The sequence below is a fragment of the Oryctolagus cuniculus genome, chromosome 1 (assembly GCF_051225735.1).
Source record: "Oryctolagus cuniculus isolate XC-2025 breed Fujian yellow rabbit chromosome 1, ASM5122573v1, whole genome shotgun sequence".
Classification (NCBI taxonomy): domain Eukaryota; kingdom Metazoa; phylum Chordata; class Mammalia; order Lagomorpha; family Leporidae; genus Oryctolagus; species Oryctolagus cuniculus.
In genome coordinates, this window is record NC_142867.1 from 202,899,623 (window position 1) to 202,924,109 (window position 24,487).

The 24,487-nt window shown below is 50.2% G+C and overlaps 1 protein-coding gene across 1 annotated transcript in view; it reads left to right on the forward strand.

Moving 5' to 3' along the window:
* The window catches only part of COL15A1 (collagen type XV alpha 1 chain), a 110,667-nt gene extending 106,988 nt beyond the window's left edge, over positions 1–3,679 (forward strand). Inside the window, exons 41-43 of the mRNA XM_089301025.1 lie at positions 587–772; positions 1,993–2,108; positions 2,563–3,679. Coding sequence (XP_089157151.1) covers positions 587–772; positions 1,993–2,108; positions 2,563–2,776 — 516 coding nt within the window. The 3' untranslated portion in view covers positions 2,777–3,679. The remainder of the gene's footprint in view (positions 1–586; positions 773–1,992; positions 2,109–2,562) is intronic.
* Positions 3,680–24,487: the final 20,808 nt, after the last annotated feature.

Here is a 24,487-nt window from a genome sequence, read left to right on the forward strand (position 1 = left end):
GGACTATGAGGAGCAAAAACAAAAAAGATGCTGATGGAAGAAATACGAGGAGACTGAGAAGCCATAGCCAGGGAGGAAGAAAGAATGCCAAGTGCAGTGTGGCCAGCGGCGTCAGAGGCTGCCAGGCGGTCCAGAAAAAGAACTGAAAGGTGTCCTTCAAATTTAGAAACCAGAGCGAGGCAACCCAGGGGCTCAGGGGCTGCTGTCTGATGAGGAATGGGAGGGGAGTTGGGAGAGAAGCACGTGGAAGGGGGTCCTTCAGAGAGCCCCGAAAGAACGTAGGGCAGGAGGGATGGATTTTTTAAAATTAGTGTTTCATAAACTCAAGAGCAGTCCATATTCATTGTAGTACATTTTGACAATGCCTAACGGGAATGGAGACTAAGTAGTCACCTGTAATTGCACCCACACTGCCGCCACCTCCCAAACAGCCAGCTGAGCACTTTGACCCCTGTGACGTGATGTGGTTTTCATACAAAGGACACATGCTGGTATAAGAACATGGCAGTAAGCCCTGAGAAGTCTGGATCTTCTCAGGGCTGGATTTGCCTTTCACTGTGCTGTCTTTTCTCCCTTACTTTCTCAGCTGCACCTGGTGGCCCTGAACACGCCATTTTCAGGGGACATTCGAGCTGATTTTCAGTGCTTCCAGCAGGCCAGGGCTGCAGGCCTGTTGTCAACCTACCGAGCCTTCTTATCCACCCACCTGCAAGATCTCTCCTCCATTGTGAGGAAGGCAGAGCGATACAGCCTTCCTATAGTGAACCTCAAGGTAAAGCCAAACACTTGATTCCCTTACCTTTCGGACGCACTGGGCCCCCGGGGACTGGCAGCCACTGCCGTGATGTTAACAGAGTAGGCGTGTCGACTCCAGGCCCAGCTCTCTCCCTGGCTCTGTGCGGTCACTCGTCCTCTCTGGACCTCCACTTCCTCGTGCTTATGATGGCCTTTCCTGCTTGCTTGGTCCACGGCTGCTGGAACAGACAGGATGGAGAACAATAACCTCTTTTGTTTACTACAGAGCACTTTATTATATTAATAGATACTTCCAAGAAAAATGGGAATTATTCCTTTTCCAGTCTATCAGATGAGAAAACTTGGCTCAAAGTCACGGCCAACTAAAATTAGTGTCCTTGACCCCTGAGCCTGGCAGCACTCGAGGATGCCTCCCAGAAGGCAGCAGCTGAGCAGCTCCTGGGCAAGCTCAGGGGCAGGGGACCAGGACCCTGGCCTGCTACTCTTAGGTATCCAAGCTGCCAGAGCATGGCAGACATTAGAGCCCTGCAAGACCACTCCATTATACCATGGCACTGGTCAGCTCCTGTAAGGCTAGAGAGAGGTGGTTCTATTGCCGCCCGCATGTCTCCTGTCTATTGCTACTCATACCTACGTCCTGGGTCCCGATGCCTAAGGAGATCTCAAACGAGCTTTGAGACCCTCCTGTCCCTGCAACCCTAGTGCCCCACTTTGGAACCTACAGGCGGGCAAGTTCCACCCTGACCCCATAGCCAGCACCTTCCATCCGTTCTCCCAGGTTCTATCCCAACCACCTTTGCCCACTGGAATGATTGGCATTTCTCCCTCTCTCCATAAGAGAACAGGACCTTTTAGGAAAGGGACTGAGATTCATGACCGTATCACCCACAGTGTAGACTGGGGCAAAGCCTGGCACCGAGTCAAATCTCAGTACACATGCATAAAAGTTTTTAAGATGACAATAAATAAAACCAAGACCTGAAGCATACCTCGCATGGGGAGGAGCCTTAGACATGCATATATTAAGAGAATTTAACTCCAGAAATTAAGGTAATTTTTAAAAAAGAACTCAAGGATAGATTATAAAATCCAACCAGGAACATTTCTGGAGTTCCCACGATGTCCAGTCTCTGGGTTCGTGGGTGGGGACTCTCATTTGAGGTGGAATGCGGAAAACTCGAGTTCATTTGCAGGCTGATGGATTAAGGATTCTAATGTGGTGTTTTGTCTCCACAGGGCCAAGTACTTTTTAATAACTGGGACTCGATTTTTTCTGGCCATGGAGGTCAGTTCAACGCACGTGTTCCGATTTACTCCTTCGACGGTCGAGACATCATGGCAGATCCTTCTTGGTAAGTGGAGGTGGACGCCCTCTTGGGGTCCCGGGCATGGCAACGGGATGCCCCTGGTCAGCTGCGCCGGGAGCCAGGGCAACTCCAGGTCCAACGAAATGAATCGCTTTTGCTTCGGGGTGAGAATCAGAGGAGGCTGTGTGCAAGGAGAGGCCGGTGATGGAGTCTGACGGATGAGACACTAACCTGGGCAGAGAATGAGAGGAGCCACTCAAGACCAAGCAATGTAGCGAGTAGGGCTCCGAGTCATGAAAGCTGGGTATGGCCAGGGTAGCCCGTGTTCAGAAAGTTGGAAGGACTTGGGGGGGAAGAGGAGAGAGAGAGAGAGAGAGAGAGATGTCCCTACAGGGTTAACGAGTTGACTTGATTCACTAGATGTGTGCCAGTTTGTTCACGGAGATATACCACACCAAAGTGTCACTTGGAAAAATAACATGACAACATGACTTTCTAGGCCCCAGAAGGTCGTCTGGCACGGCTCCAGCACGCATGGCGTCCGGCTTGTGGACAAGTACTGTGAAGCGTGGCGAACCTCGGACGTGGCCGTCACGGGATTGGCCTCCCCGCTGAGCACAGGGAAGATCCTGGACCAGAAAGCCTACAGCTGTGCCAACCGGCTGATTGTTCTGTGTATCGAAAACAGTTTCATGACAGATGCTAGGAAGTAATGACCTTCTGATGCTTCTGAGAGAGTTTTCCAATGTTTCTGATGTGAAGAAGAGTTGACACTGAAATCTGAAATGTCTAAATGTTGTAAATATTACATGTTTTATTACACAGTCATTACAACAGCAACCAAAGAAAACATACCTCAATACACTCAATACTGAAGACACAAAGGACTCAGATCAATAGCAAAATCTGATCCATATATCGGTGCTAGATCCCGCAGGAAACCCACGCGGTGTGAACACATCCCAACACGGTTAAGGGCGAGTTGAAAACAAAAAGCCATGGCATTTTGCCCACTGCGTTTTTCAGACAGTGATGTCCTTCTTTTAGCCATTGTTGTTGAGTGTAAGATGTCTTCCATGTTTTCTTACCAAGCCAGTGTTGGAGATGTTACCCCATTCTAAGTTATGTGCAAACCCAGTGCTTCCTTCTTCCACATGCTTCTATCATTTACAACTGCTGTTCATACAAGGAAACAGAACTGCTCAAATGATCCTATTTGTGTTTTCTGTTATTACCAGACTTTAATATTTTTCCCTAAAATAGTATTTCCATGATGCTTCAGGAGTCATCTATTTGTACACAATCATATTTTGCTATGGCATCTGTTTATATGACTCTGACTTACTGGAAAAGTTGAAACTCCAAATTATCTGAAACTAGAAGAGAAATAGTACCTAATCACCACCTTGTCCTCGGCGGCTCTCCTCCCCACCCCCACCCCCACCCTCTCCCCCACCCCCCGATTCTATGACTTGCATTTGGCAATTCTTGAATTACAGCTGCCACTGAAACTGACTGGCTCAGAGGGTGGATTTTCTGAGCGTTATCTTCATGCTGTATACTTTGATTTTTTTTCCCTCCATGTAAGTGAACATAAAAAACATCTTTTCCAGGCACGTTCTTCTGTTTGACTTTTCCCCCAGCTCCTTTATTCTCCACCGCGGGTGTGGAAGCTGGCTGGGGTGGGTTTGCTATCTTGTCTCTGCCACCTGTGCCAGCCCTCACGTGGGGATCAGAGACTAGAAAGATTTTCCCACCATGCTCATCTGCTCTGCTGCCTGTCATCTCACTTGGTGGGGGCAGTGTCAGGTGGACCTAAGAGCCTCGGAGTGGGACCCAGGTGTGTTTCCATCACTGTCTCAGGGTATGACCTGGGGCGTGTCTGCCTCTGTCTCTTAAGGGAGTTAGCCTAAGACAAGCATAAGTCAGCTCCCAGGTATTGAACATCAGACTCACTCTAGATCCCATTTGCTTTTTATAATAACTCAGCAAGGTCAGTATTGTTATCTCCACTTTGCAAATGAGGGGGAAAAAATAAAGTGGAGGTGCAGACATGCCCCCGGTCCCAGAGCTGAGAGCAGCAGGGCTGGACTCCGACAGAGGCTCTGTCTCATTCCAGATCTTTCCTAGGAGCGGTTGTGCGAGGCTCCTCCCAGCTCCCTCCCAGCTCCCATGCGTGACTCTCTGTAGGTGAAACAGAATCGCCAGGCAAGAGGCCTGCTGGGATATTTCCTGCCATTCAGCTGGGCTGGCCCAGAAACTCAGCGAAGTGAACTCGCTCTCACAGTGGATGCAGTAGGAAGGAAGTTAAAGGAGAGGAAAAAACAACACAACCCAGCAGCCGGAACCTCCACTTAGGGGCTTCCCAAATAGAAGAGCAGTGAGAATGTCCACAGCAAGTCAGGGACTGAAGACAGAAGCCCCAGAGGTGGAGAGTTGAGGACCAGCATACCTGCTGGGTGACAGGGTGTCATGAATGGGAATCACGGCCAGGGAGGGGTGGGGGACAGGAGCACCTGAGGTCACATCGGCAGATGCCACCCGTTCCAGGGAGAGCCTGTATGGCCGTGGAAGGGGCAGGGTGGGATGGAGACTCAGGGAGGAACTGGAAGACCAGGAGTCCTGGCTCCTGGCCCTCTTCACGCCCTGGAGCAGGTTTAAGCAGCCATCCCAGAAGCAGGCCCTGACTCAGTCACAGCCCCACTCAGACCTGAGAAAGACTGTGGAAATCCCTGGCCCGGCTGGCATGCAACATCCCCACTGACTTGTCCTACCACGTGACTGCCGGCCGCAGCCCAGAGCCTTCGTGGTCACTTAGGAAGCCGCAGGGGCTCCTCTGCCAGGCCGTGTCCGTGCCCTGCCCCATCTCGGGCACGCCTCAGTCACTCCAGGTCGACCCTGGTGCTCCTGCCGATGGCTGGTGCATCCGCAGTGTGCCCCCATCCTCGACACCTGCCCACCTTCTCATGCTCCCCGCTCTGACCCCGAGAGGGATTTTATCACACGATTGAAGCCCAACGGGCAAGGGTCCCATGCCTAGCAGGGAGCTCTGTGCCTGGGAGTCTGGAATGGACCTGAAGGCTAGGAAGCAGCTCTCAGGCGTAAGAAGGAAAGGAGGATGGCTACAAGTAGCTGTCTTCAAAGTGTTCAGGTCTTTAGAGTGCTTGCTCCGAGTACCTGGGGCAGACCCTCAAGGTGTTCAAGATCCGAAGCCTGCAGCCGCCACAGGTCTGAAGCAGCAGAGGAAGCAGGACAGGAACAGCTGCCCGCCCACACCAGAGCCAGGCCCCACGAGAAGGGGGCAGAAGAGCAAGGGGACTGAAACGGTAGCAAGGCGACAGCACCAAGAAGATACAGGACAATACCCACTGACCTGGACATGGCCGCGTGATGTGGCACCGCCCTCAGGTTTCCTAACCCCTCTGGACTCTGTGGCCTGCACTGTGTCACGTGAGCCTGCTGGGGGTGAAAGTAGGAGAGGTGTGGAATTCTAGGAAGGATCAGCAATCCAGGACAGCTGAGTGTTAGTCCAGACACTTACTGTACGTGTAAGTGCCTTGGAACCAGGAAGAAAAGGGGATGCAGAGACACACGACGCCATGCACCTGTGTGTGTGTGTGTGTGTGCGCACGCGCTGCTTTTCTTTGTATATGATCCCTTCAATCCAACCAAGGAAAGACTCCTTGTGTGGCAGGGGTGCTTGCAGACAGCCCCAGGTTTGCATCACTGCGCCACCCCCACAAGGCTTCCTCTCCCCTCTGGGAGTGTATCAGTTCCTGCAAATGACCTGGATGGGTCCTACTCGTGTGGTGTGCCTGTGCCCATGACTCTGCTGAGCAGCCCCACCAGAGATGAGCTGTGCAGAAGGAACAATTCCTCCATCCCAAATAGTGTGTATCTGTGCGTGCATGCTGGAGCGGCAATGGCCTGAAAACAAGCACACAGAGGTTAGAGGATTGAGAGAGAGAGAGAGAGAGAGAGAGAGAGATGCCTCCACACAGAGCAGCAGGAAAGGGCTGACTTGGGGATGGGGGTGCGGTGGGGGTGGAGGATAGGCAGAGGTGAGATCATGCCAGCCTTGAATTCTAGGGCAAGGCATTTAAACTTCATCCTACAACTCAGAAACCTACCAGCTGGGACAAGGATCTGGGACAAGGATCTGTGTGTTAGCTGACTCTAGAGAGAGACCTTTAACTCCTGGGTCACTGGGATGCTACTAAGCCTCCTCAAAGCCATTTGATGGCTACTGGTTGACTGCCTCCCCTTTCTCCTTGTGCTCCAACTTACAGGCAAGTGTGCAGAGGTATTTGGGTTCAAAGCTTGCCTCTGCCACCTACTATGTAATTATAGGCTAGGTACAGAAAATCTCTTAGTTCTTGAAAATAATTCCTGTGGAATCTTTTCCTATACACCAGTTTCTTCATCTATAACATAAGGATAATCAGGGGAACTTCTCTCCATTGGGTTAATTCATTGGAAGCACTGGGAATGGAGTTCTGGCCCAGAGTAAGGCTCCAATCAGTGTTCGTTATCCCTGGCCTGCGTCTCCCAGGAGCTACTGGGGTTCTCCCCCTGGCCTGGTTTCTCTGCCTGTCTGCACGTCCAGAGCTGTGACTTACCGTGGACACAGTTAACAGCTCTACCTGCTGCCTGGGGAATGTCGGCTCTCCCGAGCCCTAATTTCCCAGCAGCCCTGCCCTGTGCTCATCCCGCCTGTAACCCAACCAACACAATGTTGTCATCTGGCTCAGCAGGGGCTCCAAGACTCAGCCCTGACACTATGGCTAGATTCCTTCTGATTGACAGCAGCACGTGCCACAATGACTGTCACACAGATTTATTATCCCCCTGCCTAAGCCTGCCCAGAGGGCCCTGTTATGTGATACGTGGGTAGAAGCAACGTCCTGCTCTCCTCTCCTTCCAGACTTACTCTGTTGCCTCTGGTCCTTCTACCAGTCAATGGCAACCCTGCCCGGCCAGTAGCCTGGGAGTCGTTTATTTATGCATTCATTCAACAAATATTGACTGAGTGTCTCCTTAGTAATGAGAACAACAATAACAAGAATAAACCATAGAGTGAGTGCTAGGAGGCTCAGCAAGGTGCGGTATTTCCCTGATGACTACTTTGATTTTTAACAATTTACTGGAGAGGCAGAAACACACATACACACACACACACACGCAGATTCACAGAGGCAGAGACGAGACAGACAGACTGTGGTCTTCCATCTGCTGGTTTTCTCTGCAATACCTGCCATAGCCAGGGCTGGACCAGGCCAAAGCCAGGAGCCAGAGATGTAATCCAGGCCTCCTACCTGGGCGGCAGAAACCCAACCCCTCGAGCCATTACCTGCTGCCTCCCACGGTGTGCACTTTCACTTTCACAGGAAGCTGGAATGGAGCTCAGAGGTGGGACTTCAGGCGTTCTGATAGGGGTTGTAGGTGCCTTAACCACCAGGCCAAATGCATGCTCCAACGTCGCTTTTTTTTTTAATGTCAAAACATGAAGAAACTTCCTGGGGTATTGTCGCATTGCTGCCTGTGCGGTCTTCCTTTGAGACAGCAGGGTGCTGCTCCTATCTCTCCCTCCACGCAGGGGCCGCACACCTCCCTGCCGACCGCCTGCCTTCCCGCTTCTCCCCACCGCAGGAGAGAGCACTTTTGAAAAAGCATGCCACGTGCAGGCAGTAATTTGATTTGGGTTTTCCTTAAGGTGAAGACTCATTGGCAAGTAGTTTATATATAGGAGTTGATTCCAGGAAACACAGCTGAGGGTGGGGAGGAAAGCAGGTTGTAAGGAACTCTGCATCTTGTCCACACTGGGTGACCAGGTCATACGCTCCTCTTAGGGACTCGAGGACTCTTAGGCTGACACTTGGAAGGTCTTTAGGGGTCTTCCAGAAGCTCATGGAAAATGTACATCAGGAAAAAGACTATGCATGGATTTCAATTTGGCACCATAAACTTATCCTTTAATTACATCTGTTTATAAATTTTTAAAAAGTATTCATTTTTGAAAGGTAGAGGTGGATCCCTCATCCATCTGCTGGTTCATTCCCCAAATGCCTGGGCTGGGAGCTGAAGCCAGGAGCCAGGCATTCAATCCCCGTCTCCCACTTGAGTGGCAGGAACCCCGTCACTGGAGCCATCACCACTGCTTCCCAGGGTCTGTATCTGCGGGAACCTGAAGTGAGGAGCCAGAGCCAGGACTAGAATCTAGGTTCTCCTATATGGGGTACAGCTGCCTTCACCACCAAGCCAAATGCCGCCCCCTTCTTGTTTCATGGGCTTATTGAAGTAGCCCCATATTTATACCCCAACCTGCATCAGTCACTGCAAAATTGGGGGTGGGAGCCCTGCCTCAACTTCTAGTAGCACTGTCGCTCCCCGTCTTCGTGGAGGAACGACACAGGACCCTGCGTTGTTCTTTTTGTCTGCTCGGCCCTCCCCGGGTTTGCTGCTGGTTCTTCCCGGGTTGGCTGCTGGTCCTTCCCGGGTTGGCTACTGACCCTTCCACCTCTGTGGAAGGGCGGTTCCCCCTGCCACCTTCCCCACTTCCGTGGGGGAGCGGCACACCGCCGGCCGGCTCTCTCGGGGGCTGCACAGGTGTTCCTTCAGATAGATGTTCCTCAGATGTTCCTGATGCATGTTGTCTCTCTCCTCCTTTATAGTCCTCTTCCACCAATCCCAACTCTGCTACCCACACACCGAGTACGCTGCTCTCCTCCAATCAGGAGCAGGTCCTACAGTTTATTGGTTGAACTGGAGGCAGCTGTGTAGAAGCTATTTCCTCCTCTCCCAGCGCCATATTGTGGGAGAGCTGATGCATAGAATAAGTCTTAATTCCAGTAACTTAGTCTAGTCCGGGTTGCTCCCCACATAGCACAGGTAGAGGGGGCTCAGGTTGCCAGAGAACAGTTCCGGGCAAAGCAATGAGTAGGTGGCAATTAGCATTTGAAGACCTGGGTACCTACTACATGAGGCTCTGTCTAACAGGAAGCCACTGGGGTTTGATTTCAAGATAAAGATTTTAGCTTAGAGCAACTTCCTCAAATGGTACTCAAAGGATAAAAACGCGAAGAAAAACACCTTACAACACCACGTTGAAAAAGAGAGGCCAAGCAAGCAGAAACCATCAGGGCTTTCTGCAAGATGGCAGCCTGGTGTGCTGGGATATGCTACAACTAGAGAGAAGGCCTGGTGAGTCTGAGCGTCTGTGCTGAGCCTGGTACCCACTTCACCGTGCCCGCAGAGACCGTGGCAAAGAGAAGCTGAGAGGAGAGCCACTGATGCTCATGGGGCCGTGCCATTGCTGACAGCACCCGGAAGGGCCGTGGATCCTTGTGGAGGTAGAGCATCGATGGTCATCAGGAGGGGTTCAGCAGCCTCCAAAAAGCCTCCAAAAATTCACACATTGTGACACTGGTGGATCAGAACCAGGAAATACCTCTCCAAATGTCACAGTTGGGGCCTTTCAAATAAATAAAATAAATCTTTAGAAAAAATAAAAAAAGGAGAACAAAAAAGAGTTCTTGCAAAAGAAAGAATGACTGGGCTCAGCAACATAGAAGTGCAGGATACGTGTTGTAGAAACCTGGTTTAGCAGATTATTACACAAAATCAAAAGAATTGAATGTGATCCTCTCAGCACGGAGACAGAAAGATAAATTCTCGAGAGAAAAGGCAAGGGAAAGGGAGACAGATATACTGTTCCAATACTTATATAACAGGACCCCTAGAATAAGAACATTGAATGGATGGAAGACAAGGATCTATGTCAATTAACAAAAGGATGAGAGAATATTTCCTGAGTCTTATCTATGGATCGGCATTGGCGTTCTCATTTCCAATATTAGAAATTGGAAGACAGAGCGGGCGTGGGGCACAGCAGCTCGGTCCCTGCCTGGGACGCCTGCCTCCCCTATCGGATGCCTGGTTCCAGTCCTGGCTAGTCTGCTTCCCATCCAGCTTCTTGTTAGTGCGCACCCTGGGAGGCAGCAGAGGATGGCTGTTAGCCAGAAATCACAGTCTGGTTGGAAAACCAAAGCTAAAGTTTCTCCAGCCGGCCAGGCTGAGGCTTTAAACCCAGAGCCCTCCCGGCCAGTCACCTGAGCTGCTACTCTGCTGCTTTGATTGTGGGTTTCACACTTTCCCCACGGGGTGAGTACACGCATGGAGTAGGCTTCAACAATGCAGATTTGTGTGTAGTTATCAATCACTTTGAAAGCCAAAGATACCTCATTGGAAATTGAAGACCCCCTGGGAATAACTAAGAGACTTGGTTATTGACCAGGAGGAACCATTGCCATATGCATTTCCCACATGCAGTGTTATCAGTGTACAGCAAACAGTGGGGTCGTTAATCACCCTTCCCACACCGGCCCTAGTCAGTCTTCAGTACGGTGGCTATTTCCTTGTCTGTGGCTGATGTTTCCTGGTTGTGGCGAAGCTTCCTTGAAAGTTCCTGTGTCTTGGGAACCAGCAGAGAGGAGTCTGCACAGCACAAACAACACCCTGGTTGACCCAGGCTTCCGCAGGACTCAGGTTCACAAGACCCAAGTACTCGGGTCCCTGGCACCCATGTGGTGGCCCAGATTGGTTCTGGGGCTCCTGGCTTCAGCCTGGCCCAGTCCTGGCCGTGGTGTATTAGCGGATGGAAGTTCTCTCTCTCTCTCTCCTACTTCTCTGTCTTTCAAACAAAACAAAAATAAAGACATAAAAATTAGAAGACAGCAGAGCAACATGTAGATAACCCTGTGGCCAAGAATTATATTAAAATTTCACAGCCAGTCAAACCTTCATGTACGAAAATAAAAGAGAGACATTTTTAGAAATGTCAAGTCTCAAAATTATAGCCTTCAGGTCCCCATTCTGAGAAACAGACTCAATAGAAGAACCATAACCAGGTGGAAGTCCACAGAGAGGTAAGAACTCATAACATCCCAGAAAATTCCTATTTTATTTGTTAATCTTTAGACAACTTTATTTTCCCCAGAGGCAGGAATACCAAGGAGATTTGAGCTTCACTCAAAAAAAAAAAAAAAAATTCACTCATTGTGACACTGGTGATGAGGTAGGAAACTTACTGTGATCTAGAAATTCTTCCTGGAGCTCACACTAGAAACCTAGTGAGAAACACCATCAGCATAAGTTACGTTATGTCCAAATCCATGTTTCCTAGTGTGTACTATGTGTCCCGCATCTGGGCTGAGGAGCTTTTTGCTTTAATAGTTAATATGTGTTAGAAAACTACAGGTGGGTTGGCTGGTGCCGCAGCTCACTAGGCTAATCCTCTGCCTGCGGTGCCGGCACCCCGGGTTCTACCCCCGGTCAGGGCGCTAGATTCTGTCCCGGTTGCTTCTTCTTATAGTGTTATGATTATTAAAGGAACCTACAATAAAGCTGTTGCTCTGCCTTTCAAATAAACAAACTTTAGGAAAAAAAATCTCAGCTCCCCAAATTTTGCATTCTTAGATAGGTTATGGGTGGGATAGCATCAGTAGCTCAAAGATGGGGGGATGTCATAGAAGAAGGGGGAAGTAATGGGCAAGTGAAAAGCAATGATCCCCAGTACACCTGCACTCCTTGGGTGTAGAATGGACACGCCCACACACACCCCTCCCATTGCACAAATGCCCTATTAGTCTGTTTTGCATTACTCTACTGAAGTACCCGAGGCAGGTTACTCAGGAAGGCGACTACTTAGCTCTTGGTTTTGGAAGACTAAAGCTCAAGGTCAGTGGCCCTGTTAGGTAGGAAGTCAGATATGAGCTTATGTGTGTGTGACAAAGGCCTAAAGAGACATTTAGGTCCAGCATATGCATCTCAAAGTCATCCTGGTAAATAACATTTCAGGGGCAGTCCAGTATTTGCATCCTGCCCTGCCCCTCTACCCGATAACCTGCCAGGTGTGGGTCCCTGCCCCTTCTGCCTGATAATCCTTCAGGTGCAGCCCAGTATCTGCATTTCAAATACCCTGCTCCTGGATCCTGATCCTCCAGGGGGTCTTGCTCACCCTTCCTCTAACTGGGGTGGTGCCAGCCAGGCTTCCTCCTGTCTGATAACTTCAGGGGGAAAACTTAGATAGGAGTTTTTCTATTTACATCCAAGAAGTTCTTTGTTCCAAGAGGAGCAGAGGTGGGGAGGCAAGACCCCCAGCCTCAACCAGAGACTGCGCGCTCAGCCCTCTGCCTCACTGCTGAGCCGCCCGCCTGTACTCTCTCCACTCAGCCATGTAACCTCGCTCTCCCCAAGTCTGAGCAACTGGGCACTCTCTCTCAGGTTGTCTGGAGAGGTGCCCATCTGTTCTTACAGATGTTCCTGCCCTAATAAGCCTTGCTATTTTACTTTCCACTACTCTGTCTCATGCCTGAATTCTTTCTTGCGCGAAGACAAGAACCCTGCCATTCACTTGTAACAGCCCTATTGGTTCAGCCTGGTTAGGACTTATGGATGGTTGGAGTTACACCAACAGGAGCTTGGGCTGGATGAAGATACAGGAAATATCTGGAAATAGGCATCCAGAGATGACTCAGGAGTTGATCTCGCTGTTATGACAACTCCTCTCACAAGAACTCAGGCACTCACTCAGGCTCCTTAATCCCTTCCATGGGCGGCTCTCCTGGTGACCTAAGGTCTTCCCACTTCACACCTCACCTCTCTGCTCCAACATCCTAGGGACAATCTCCCTGCACATGAACCCTGGGGACATGCTCAACACATATCCAAACCCCAGCAGGTGTTCTAACTCATTTTAATAAAAATGCCCTCAAGTAACATCTAGTTGTCACATCCAGCTAAGGCACAGGGATCTCTGGTGATACATGTCCCATTCAGTCAGCTCCTGGAGCTGACTGGGCAATTGCTGATCATGTATTGAACACCCAGGAGTGCAGATAAGGACAGAGTGGGCCTTTGAGGATCTTCCATCCCAGAGGTAGGAGATAATAAACATACAAACAAATAAACAGAGAAGATGAATTTGGGTACTGAAAGCTGCTACAAGAAGACAAAGGTAATGGGGTTAAATGAGAGGGGAGCAGAGGCACCGCCCTTGCTAGCATGGAGACACCCTTCAGAAGACATGACATTTGAAAATTTTTTTTTTTTTTTGACAGGCAGAGTGGACAGTGAGAAAGAGAGACAGAGAAAAAGGTCTTCCTTTGCTGTTGGTTCACCCTCCAATGGCCGCTTCGGCCGGCGCGCTGTGGCTGGCGCACTCCACTGATCCGAAGGCAGGAGCCAGGTGCTTCTCCTGGTCCCCCATGGGGTGCAGGGCCCAAGCACTTGGGCCATCCTCCACTGCACTCCCGGGCCACAGCAGAGAGCTGGCCTGCAAGAGGGGCAACCAGGACAGAATCCAGCACCCCAACCGGGACTAGAACCTGGTGTGCCTGAGCCGCAAGGCGGAGGATTAGCCTAGCTTGGGGAAGGACATGACATTTGAGTTGCCGCATTTGTAATTTGTGTGTGAGGATGTCTTGGTGGAGGTATAAATGGGAAACTATTTGGTTTCTTGCAATTGCTATGCCTGACCATGCTGTCTCTACAGCATAGTCTCTTATAGCATAGACCCTTAATAGACCTGTGGGGCAGAGTATTAGCTAAGGCCTATCCAAAAGACAAAAAAAAAAAAAAAAAAAAAAACCACCTTTTTTTGATGCAGACAATTAATGACATGAGTGATGGAAGAGCCAAGAAAGGAACAGAGGACAGAGGACTGTCTGCCTACGGAAGGCAGTGTGTTGCCAGATCTCAGAGGCTGGAATCAAATATCAGAAGCTGGGCTGCACCAGGCCTGGGGTCAGGAGGAGGAAGAGCTCCCAGCAGAAATCCCACTGGCGACGGGGAGGACAGAGGCGAACACCTCGATTCCCTCCTCCCTCCTCTTTCCCAGTCCCTCCACTCTGCCTGCCTCTCACCGCACAGCCAAGGGTCAGTGGACTCAGCAGCTTGGGGTTCACAGCCTGCAGGGTCAGGTCCCCACTTTCAACACAGAGCAGGGCTAGGGAAGGATGAGGGCAAGCCTGCCCAAGGCAGACACAGGAAGATTCCAGAATGTCCTACGAAAAGTGCAGTCTCCTCCAAGACTCCAATCTCAAACTCTATGTATGTGTCTCCTTCCTTCTCCCCTGCCCCAGATCCTGACTTCTAGGAATGAAGGAATGTGGTCCTTGGCTGAGAAATCTCCTCCTCTTTCTTCTTCAAGGCCCAGCTCTTGCAGTATAGTCAACTTGGGTGCAAGAAGAAGAAACCGGACTAGAGTCTCTACTCATTGGCTGCAGCTGCAGCCCTTCCTAGGCTGGCTGTTACTGCTTCTCTGGGTAATGCTGGCCACTGTGACCCTCGCTGTGACAGGCACAAATGCAGGTGATCCTCTGGCGGACCTGTAACCACAAACCCAACCATCTCTGCAGTATCTACCAGGCCCAGCTGGAAATCCTCCCATGCTCGCCAGGGCAATTGCAGGAGTTGTGGTAGCTCCTCCTCTGCCCTCATTCCTATCTTGAAGGAAAGCTCATTGTCTCCTATCTTACTCAGGTAAGTGCAAGGCCAAATTAGAAAATGATATCCAACTTGGGAACAGCATAATTTCCCCTTCTTTCTGGTACCCTCCTTCTATTCCATGCCTGATTCTTTGGAGTCTCCCCAATATTTGGCTTGGGGGGAAGGTTGCTTCCCCTCATAAACACTAAACTCCCCACAAAGCAGGTGGTTCTGACCCTGGCTCCCCTCCTTCTTCCCTTCCCAGTCCTCTCATTCTCATGGAGCTTGGAGAGGGGGATGGGGGAGGACGGATGGGGAGAGGCTGGTAGGAGCAGATGAGATGCCTTTTAGTAAACTCTGGGAGGGGGGCCGGGTTTCTTAGAGCACTGTACAGCCCCTCAGTCATGGAGCATCCTGTTGATGTGAGCAATGGAAAAGAGCTGGGGGCAGAGTGCCCCAAGAGGGAGGGACAACACATGGAAAGGCCTTGGCAAGTGGCATGGGGCAGAGGGAGCTGGTAGGAGCTGGGGCAAGTGCGACTGCAGGGAAGACAGAGTGAGATAAAGGCAGGCAGGCAGCCGTGGACCGCCTCAGTCACTGGAGGCTGAAGCAAGGGCTTTGATTTTACGTCTGCTTGCTCCAAGGAGCTGCTGGAAGTAGCTGATATAATTGAATTGATTTTAATTTGTATTTCAGCTGAATATTTTACCTAATTTTTTGGAGATAACATTACATTATAATCAAAGGCTTAATGGTTCCATTGAATAAAGCGATTTTACTTTTTTGAGGTGGCAAATTAGACAACTGGATGTGTCACGGTGACATTTCCACTGTCAAAAAACAAAACCAGAGTTGACTCTTTCGGTACACAAAGAGAGGCCCCCACACACATATTCACCTCCTGTGGCTGCCATTCATTTTCTTATTGGGTCGGACACAGCTATCTAGATGTTTGCTTCCACAGGTCTACTAGGTTTAGTAGTATCTAAATGATCTGTACTCGAGAGAGACCTTGGTGACTGCAAGGACAATGCCAAAGGCGAACGGAGCAGCTAATCAACTCTTGTGGTGACTTAGCTGAGATGATGTCCCGGGCAAAGGTTGAGGAGCTGGAGGTGGAGAAAAGAGGGAAGATTTGGCATGAATTTGGCAGGAGGAATCTTGCAATTTCTGGGATTTGGGCCTGGCCAGGTGCCTCAATGGAGATGCTACTTCCTGGTATGGGAGTAGCTCTGTAAGGACGAGACAGACGTATGGTTGGTTGGTTACTTCATCATTCTATCTGCAGGCCTAGAAGAGTTATCAGCCGCTTAGCAGGTGCTCAATGACTATGTGTTGAATAAATGAAAAAGCCATAGTTTGTTCACATGACAGCTGAGCAGCCTATTGGACACACTCATGCTCTTGCCAGCTATGACTAAATGGTACATTGAGCTACTCCATGTATGTTTGCAACATTTCCATTTAGAAGCGGGAAGAAAGAAACAATTCCACTTGTCATCAGCTAAGAACCTGTATCCCATCCCTTGGGACAGAGAGCAGCAAAGATTCTCTTTCCTGGCAGCATCAATAGGTTCTTTCTGTCCTCCTAATCGTCCTACACCCTTGGGGGACTTAGGAGAGCAGCTCATATAAAACGGTGGACCTGGCGGCAGGATAAACAAACCACATTGTCAAGTCTTTCCTTCCCTTCTCCCATCTCTACCCTTCCGTCGCTTATCTTAGCTTTTCTCTGTGCTTGGGGTCTCACAGTCTCTAACCACCAATGGCTTTGTCCTAGCAAGAGCAGGATATGGAAGTCACGTCTACCAGGAGCTCCTGGCTTATAGTATTCAGCTCAGCCTTGCCAAAGCAAGAGAGGGCTGGCTCTCTCCATCCCTCGCTTGACTGGACAGAAGAGTTCCAGTTGACTGGCCCAGCTTTGAGTTTCCTCATTCAGTCTTAGTGGCTGGATGAAGATTATCTACACATTGGTTTTATCTACAGCTTCTGGCTCATAACTCCCTCTCTAGGGCAGGCCATAGAAACTAGAATTTCTCCTCCCCCAGGCTGGTCATGGAAACTCAACTTATCCCACCTTTCTGTCTTGGAACCAGCCATAAAGAAATTCTCTGCCCTGGTAGGTTGTCTGAGAGTAGGTTGTCATGCTGCTTTCCAGAAGGGGTCCTGCGGTACCCAAGGGGAAGAACTAACTACACAGAGGCCAAGAAGAGTGGGAACAGACAGGCCTTGCTCTTGCTCGGTGACCCTGCTGAGACTGTTAGCCGCAGATCTCACTCTTTTTATCCAATCCCTTTTCTGCATGGTTGTCCAGGCTGCAGTCACACGAATGCAGTGAAGTCTCCATAAAAACCTAGAAAGGACAGGCTTTGGAGAGCTGGACAGTGGACAATGTGGAGGCTCCTGGAGGGTGGTGCCCACTCCCCTTCGCCTACATTTCACCCCCTGCATCGTTTCATCGGTACTCTTTGTAATCTCCTTTATGAGAAACTGGGAAACTTAGGCCAAGTGCTTCCCTGGGTCCTGGGTGCCACTCAACATCATCACACCTGAGGACAGAGTTCTCAATGTCATCACACCTGAAGACAGGTGTGAATTGCACGAAGCCCAATTTGTGGCAGGTTGGTTGGAAGCACAGGTAGAGTGACGTAGGCTTGTGATTGGCGAGGAAGGTTAGAGGCAGCGATGGGGTGTGAGCTCTCGACCCGTGGCACCTGATGCTATCTCCAGAAGCCAGTGTCAGAGCTGAGTTACATTCAAGAACACCCAGCCGCTGTCCGCTGCAGAATGACTTGCTTGTTGCAACTCCTGGGGTCACAGGACGTTGTGAGCATCTCCTAGGAGAAACTGTGTCTGAATTTTCCCCTCTGCCCACAGTCTTGGGGGTGGTGCAGCCAGGGTCACGTCACCCTCTTTGGCCTGGCATCTGGAATCTGTTACTGGCAGCCACGCCAGAATCCACAGTACGACTGAATAGAGAAGGAGGAGATCTCCAACAGCAGCTGAAGGTGAGGCCAGTTGTCCCCATTCAGAAAGCAACGAGAAGCCGGGTGGGCAAGTGGAGCAGAGCCCTGACCGCGAGTCAGGCTGCCTGCCAGGACCCGAGGAAAGAGTGAGCATTCAGAGGCCTGTTTCTGTTTTCTTTTCTGTCTTAAACAAGAAATGAGCTTGGTGGACAGGAATTGCAATGAGGAAGTGAGTGTGAGCGCTGCGCTTTGTAGAGGAATGCGAGAAGGGGGAGCGGTGAGAGCCGCCCCGTGCTTGCCAGCTTGCCAGCTGGGTTCTCGGGAAGCAGCCGTTCCAGGGGTGACTCAGTGCGGTGTGTCGCGCCTTCCCCAGCTCTGCTCCGTCCAATCCTCCAAAGCCAAATAAATAGGAAGTGTGGCAGACGGATCCTTTTTAGGAGCAGTACGCTTGGGTTTGTTTTCATGGGCATGAGTCCACTGGAAAGCAATGATTCTGTCTTGTCTCTTACTGCGTCAGAGGAATGGAGCGAAGTGAAATTTTATTTATTTATTTTCACTTTTTATTTGAAAGGCAGAAAGAGAGAGAGAGGCCGGCGCCGTGGCTCAATAGGCTAATCCTCCACCTTGCGGCGCCGGCACACCGGGTTCTAGTCCCGGTTGGGGCGCCGGATTCTGTCCCGGTTGCCCCTCTTCCAGGCCAGCTCTCTGCTATGGCCAGGGAGTGCAGTGGAGGATGGCCCAGGTGCTTGGGCCCTGCACCCCATGGGAGACCAGGAAAAAGCACCTGGCTCCTGGCTCCTGCCAGGATCAGCGCGGTGCGCCGGCTGCAGCGGCGGCCATTGGAGGGTGAACCAACGGCAAAAGGAAGACCTTTCTCTCTCTGTCTCTCTCTCTCACTGTCCACTCTGCCTGTCAAAAAAAAAAAAAAAAAAAAAAAGAGAGAGAGACAGACAGATACACAGACACAAAGAGAGAGAGAGCGAGCGCGCCTTTGCCTGCTGGTTCACTCCCCAAATGTCCATAACATCCAGGGCTGTGCCAGGCTGAAGCCAGCAGCCTGGAATTCAATGTAGGTCTCTCACACAGGCAGCAGGAATAAGTACTAGAGCCTGCTGACTCCCTGGTTGCACATTAGCAGGAAGCTGGAATCAGAAGTAGAGCCAAAAGTCAATCCCAGGGATGGGACACAGGTATCCAAGTAGAGGTTTAACCTCTGTGCCAAACACTCATCTAATGGAGCGATTTAAAAGAGCTATTTTGAAGAAACAGAACTGCAGATTACAAAATGCAATCCCATAGTGACTGTCAAACTGGCTTGGCTAAAATGCTGTGCTGTGACTTGTGCTGAATTTTAGCACGCCAGAATCAGAGGGCTCTCAAACCACACAGCCAACCTCTCACATTCCCGAGAACGCAACTGAGGCCCGTACGGGGGAATGGACTTTAAAATCCAGTGAGCCAGAGGCATTGTGAATCCCAGCGCTGAGGGCTTCTGAATCGCTGCACGAGGATCTTTGCATTAAGTCACTCGGGTTTGCTTAATAAAGTAAATAATAGGGCGTCTGCTATGAATTTGCTTCTAAATGTCCTTGAAAGCAGTTGATGGGAAAATTCAACCTAGTGCTGCAAGTGAAATTGCTAAATGAATTCACTCCTTGCATGCCAAAAATAGATCTACAAAGATGTGACTTCGTCCTGGTACACACGCAGCGTGCTTGAATACAGCCACCAAGGTCACACCTTTGCACACAGTGCCTTCACCTGCCCGTGGCTTTTTCAGGCCCTGAATCCCTGTGGTCTGAAGTTGCTCTGCCCAGGAGTCTGCTTGGCCATGTATTTGTCATCTCTGGTGGCCTCTGGCTGGCTCTTCCCAGCTTGACTGTTGGGCTGTGCTACCCAAATTTGGCCTCTGTAGCCCCCTCCACACCGTCAGGCCATGAGGAGCTCCCCCCATGCCCCTGGCTCTGTGCCATGCAACCTGGTCTCCCTGGAATATGAACTGTGTCCTCATTCCCTTCTGCTTCCAGCTGGGGTCAGCCAACTGGATGGAGGCAGGAGGGAGGAGCGTGAGCTCAGAGTACGGTTTGCCCATTGCCTCTCTGTGGGTTCTCCAAGGGCTGCAGCAGCCATCCCTCCATTGAAAACAGCAGCTTCTTCAGGGGCCAGCATTGTGACGTAGCAGCTTACTGCTAGTCCAGCATCCCAGATGAGCACTGGTTTGAATCCCGACTGCTCCACTGCCGATCCGGCTCCCTGTGCCTGGGAAAGCAGCAGATGGGCCCCTGCACCCAGGTGGGAGACCCAGATGGAGTTCCTGGGTCCTGGCTTCAGCCTGGCCCAGCCCTGGCCATTGTGGTCATTTTGGGAGTAAACCGGAGGATGGACTATTATCTCTCATATCCCTCTCTATAACTCTGCCTTTCAAATAAATAAATAAATATTTAAAGAAAAAAAAAGAAAACAGCAAACCCTATCAAGCGCTCTTCCCTTCCCAGGCCTCCTGCTCCAGGTGCCAGCAGCTCTCCTCCCCCTCACCTGTTCAGGCCTGAGCTTCTGACAGTACCTGCTGTTATAGTGCTTTGATGAGCCTATAGGGGTTCTAAACTCCCTCTGTGGTTTCTCCACACACTGCCATCCTTTTTGAAAACAACCCCTTCATTAAACTTGCCTCAAACACCCTGGTTGAACGTGCCACCTGCTCAGCAGGAACGCTGACTGATAAACTACCTGATCAAGCCTGGGTCTTAGCTTCCGCCAGGCTCTGGGACAGATTCTTCCCCAAGGGGGAGGATCCCTGGAGCCTGCTTTCAGGAGTCTGTGTGCCTGCAGCATCCTTGAATCTGGGCTCCGTGGGCTTGATGCCGCATTCTCACCTCATCCCGGACAACAAGCCTCTGAGAACTTGAGGTAGGGCCCCTCCCAGGGAGATGGCAAGCAACCAGGAAATGAGGACCTCAAGCAAGGAGGTTGCAGAGCTGTGCTGGCTGCGTGGGCTGAATTGGGTGTCTTGTGGAGTAGAGGGGCATGGACAGGTTCTGGGACCCTTGAGGCGGCCTCACCAGCCAGGGTATTTTTATGCTTCTTACGCTTGGCTCACAGGGAGTGGGGGAAGGACTTGTGTCCATGCCCAGGCCCAAGGAATGGCACCTGCCAGGAGCTAGGATAAGAGTGGCGGTGCAGGTCCAGCAATCAGACAGAAGCCTCTATCAGGGAAAGTGAAACACTGTACTCTGCTTGCAGCACCAGCTCCCCCCACCCACAGTGGTCCACGGATCCAAAGTCCTCAGCTCCCTTGTTCTGCCAGCCCTGGACCTCTCAAGCTCCAAGCCTCTGTTCTGACAATTACAGGCTATTCGCTGATAGCCAGTGCCACCTTTATTTCTATCCCTTATTGTGCTAGACACAAAATCTGTTGGATTGAGAATAATTTGCAGCCACTGCCAACCTGCTTGCTTCAGACTGCCATTTGAGCACCCATCCATGTGGGATAGCAGCTTCACAGCAGAGATCGGCAGTTGCAAAGATACGTGAAGTGATAACACTCTCTCCCGTGTTCTGTACTTCAGTTTGTCAGACATTTTCTCATGTATTATATCAGTCAGTTCTCATACTAAGCCTATTATGTACATATACATGTGTACTATATACAGAAAATACACACGTATACCATGTATACATTTTATATTTCTCTATATGTGTAATGTATCTGAAGAATGAGGCCTCCAGAAATAAAATGACTTACCCAAGGTCGTTTTATTAGCCAGAATGAATTGCCTCTGTATTTCTTATGACCTCACTGTGTGATATATTAGCTGTGATGGTTGCCTTCCACTTGAGCCTGTGAGCTCATGAAGCATGGAGTCCATGGCTTACTGCTTTTGGTGGTACATGCCAGTAGGTAAGTGTGTGTGCAAGCTACTCATCTCAAATTTACAATACTAAAACAAGCAGCTGGGTATCACACTGCTTAGATTAAGAACCCCAGGTGTACCCCAACTGTGCAAGGCTCCTCTCTGCCCCTTCCCTTATCTTTCTCTCAACCCTGAATGTTGTCTTTCTCATACGAATGCAGCCCTAAGAAGTCGACTCTTCCCTTGTGGATGTCATGTAACTTTATGTAATTAGCTTGCTTATCCTCCTCTGCCTCCCGCCACACACACACACACACACACACACACGCACCCCTTGGCCGACATGGACGGAGCCCCCACACAGCAGCTCGTTGGGCTAGCCTGGCTCCCGCATGACCAGAAACGCTCTGCTTGCTCATCCACGTCTCCAGGGGGTTGAAGGAGTGTGCTCATAGGCTAGAGAATTGGGTTCCAGCTAACAAAAATCACGGAGCAAAACATCTTGGGGCACCCAGCTACGTTTGCACGTCCAGCGCCACTCGCGGGAGTCCTTTATTGCTACGAATCTGAGCTGTTCCAGGGGAAAGGCCTGATGAACCGCCCTGCTCCTTGAAGAAGTCCCACTCTGGAGCTTGAAAATCTCTTCCCTCAGCGCCTTCCTTCTGAGTCTCCGGTGACAAGATTCCCCCTCCCCCGGACCCTTAGTGACCCTCTGGCCACCTAACTTCCTTTTCCTTTCACACTTTCCTCTCAGATTCCTGGAGGATTTATGTCACGTTTTCACAACCATATCAACAATGACAGCAGTTTATGCAAACGTGAAGAATTGCATTTTTTTCCAAACTCTGGATCATGACCCACTAGGGAGTTGTGAAGTCAATTCAGTGAGTTCAGACCAGGATTTAAAAAAAAAAAAAAAAAAAAAAACTAAACAGAATTGGGCATTATCTTGTCAGGATTGCAAACTGTCAGAACATGTTCTCAGTGGCAAGACAGCCAAAGGTAAATACTGTTTAGTGAAAATTGTGTTTTGCTTCTGTGTGTGTGTGTCCTAGGTCATAATATAAACTACTTCCTGTGTTCAGAATGAATTACATTCAAAATATATTTGCAAGTCACTGCTCAAGAGGAAGCTTGCTAGGGACACTGGCTGCTTACTCACCCCTATTCATCTATTATTCCCTCTCTTCCTTGCAGTAGGAGAGCCTTGTCGTTTGGATGGGCTCTAGGAGTGGCTATGAATAGCCTAAACCAATTAACCACAATCCCAGCTAGGTTGCTACCATGGTTGGCCCAAAGATAGGCAGTAATCCCAGACCTAGACCAATTAGTACATATCATTCCCTAACCACTGTGTGTGTGTGTGTGTGTGGTGGTAGGGAGGCAGGGAGGAGGGGAAATATGTGATCCAATCATCTAAGGATCTCTCTTCTGGGGAATCCATCCAGATCCTTTGATGGACCTGGAAATATTACAAATGCATCCTTAGGAGAGGCTCAATCTGGTCTGAAACAAAAAAACCTATTCAGTGTCTACCCTACCAGACCAAACTTGCTGGAAAGGGAGAAAACCAGACCAAAAGATAAACAAATAAGTCACAGTTTAATTTCTAAGTGACATCATCAATAACCCACTTATAACAGTCATGGTTTTGTTGCCCTTAAAGAGAGCTTGGTAGCTGACCACAGGTCCCTCTCAAGCTCTGGGTTCCCCATGTTTACATATTGGAAAAGTTTGGGTACTTAGGAGGCTGAATTCCTAGGGGAGCAGAGTTTGGGGAGTCAACAGCATATCCACACCAGGAGAGCACTTGAGGTTGTCCTGGGAAAGGTTCAGGCTAAAGGGTAGAAAAAGACCTGGGGCAGAGCAGGGGAGCATTCATGCCTGGGAATGGACAGAGGAAAGGGTGTTGAGAAAGAAGCTGGATGCGGCTGGACCTGGCCTGTGGCATCATGGCGGTCACCAACAGGACCCATCTTCCCTTCCTCTCCTCAGGGGTGGCTCCCCAAGGCCTGCTCTACACCCCAAAGGCTTCCATGATAGAGCTCTGGGGATTGGGAGAAGTGGACGGAAAAGGCTAATAGAGTATGTGAGTGTTTCAGTGGTGGGCCTCTCTGGGGCAGAGACAGCATCCGGGAAAGAAGAGGGAGTGGCAAAGATCATAAGTAGAGAGAAGATGTCAATGTAAGAGTTTTCCTTCTCATGCAAACTTACCATCTGGGGGTTTGGGTGGGGGAGCCAAGCTGTTGTTTCTCTTGACAAAGCATCATGACGCACAGGCTGGGAGGTGGTCAGCCTCGGAGCCCCAGCACTAGGACAGGTCATGCCTGGTATGCGGCCACCATCCTCCACTGAACTGTGAGCTCCTGGACCACAACATAACCGGGTGAGAAGAGGTGGCCTCGCAATGTTCGGGAAAGGAAAGATGTAAGGATGTGTAGGAAGGTCTCAGACTTTTGCACTGTCCCCCTGGGGGCACCCACCCTCCTCCACCCAACCCTGCTCAACCCCGAACTGGACTTGAGTTGGAATTTGGAGGAACCCAACCTTGGAAAAATATAAAGTGCTTTGTAAGTGGAACTTTTGTCTTCCAGAACTCAGACACAGATTCTGTAAGGTTGAGGGTGGAGAGTGGGGGCTGGCATTTTCTTCTTTTCACTTCCCTCAGCTTAGCAGTTAAATTCCTACAGAAAGCACCTAATTGTCTCAACTATCTTAGTGGAAATTAGGTAGGCATTGGGGCTGCATTCTGGGGCCTCAGAGAAAAGTCAAGACTGTATTTTGGAGGGCTGGGTACAATGGTGATGCCCCAGGGGCAGAGCTGGCCTGCATATCCCAACCCCTTCAGTAGGGCTCATCCAATGCTCTCTGAACTTTTACCCTACAAATGTGTCCTGACATCTGCTTTTGTCCCCAGTGTTTGGGTCCCAGCAGTTGTGTGCTGGGTCAGCTTAGCTCAGCTGTGGTGATCTGAAGGCCCTGGGCCCCTTCGAGAAGTAACTGTATCTTCCCTTTTTCTCAGAATCCAAAGACAGCTTGGGGCTCTGGGACTCTGGGTTCTTTCCTAGAAAGACCACGTGGCCTGCTTCTGATGAATCCCCAGATCCTCCATTTGGCTCTT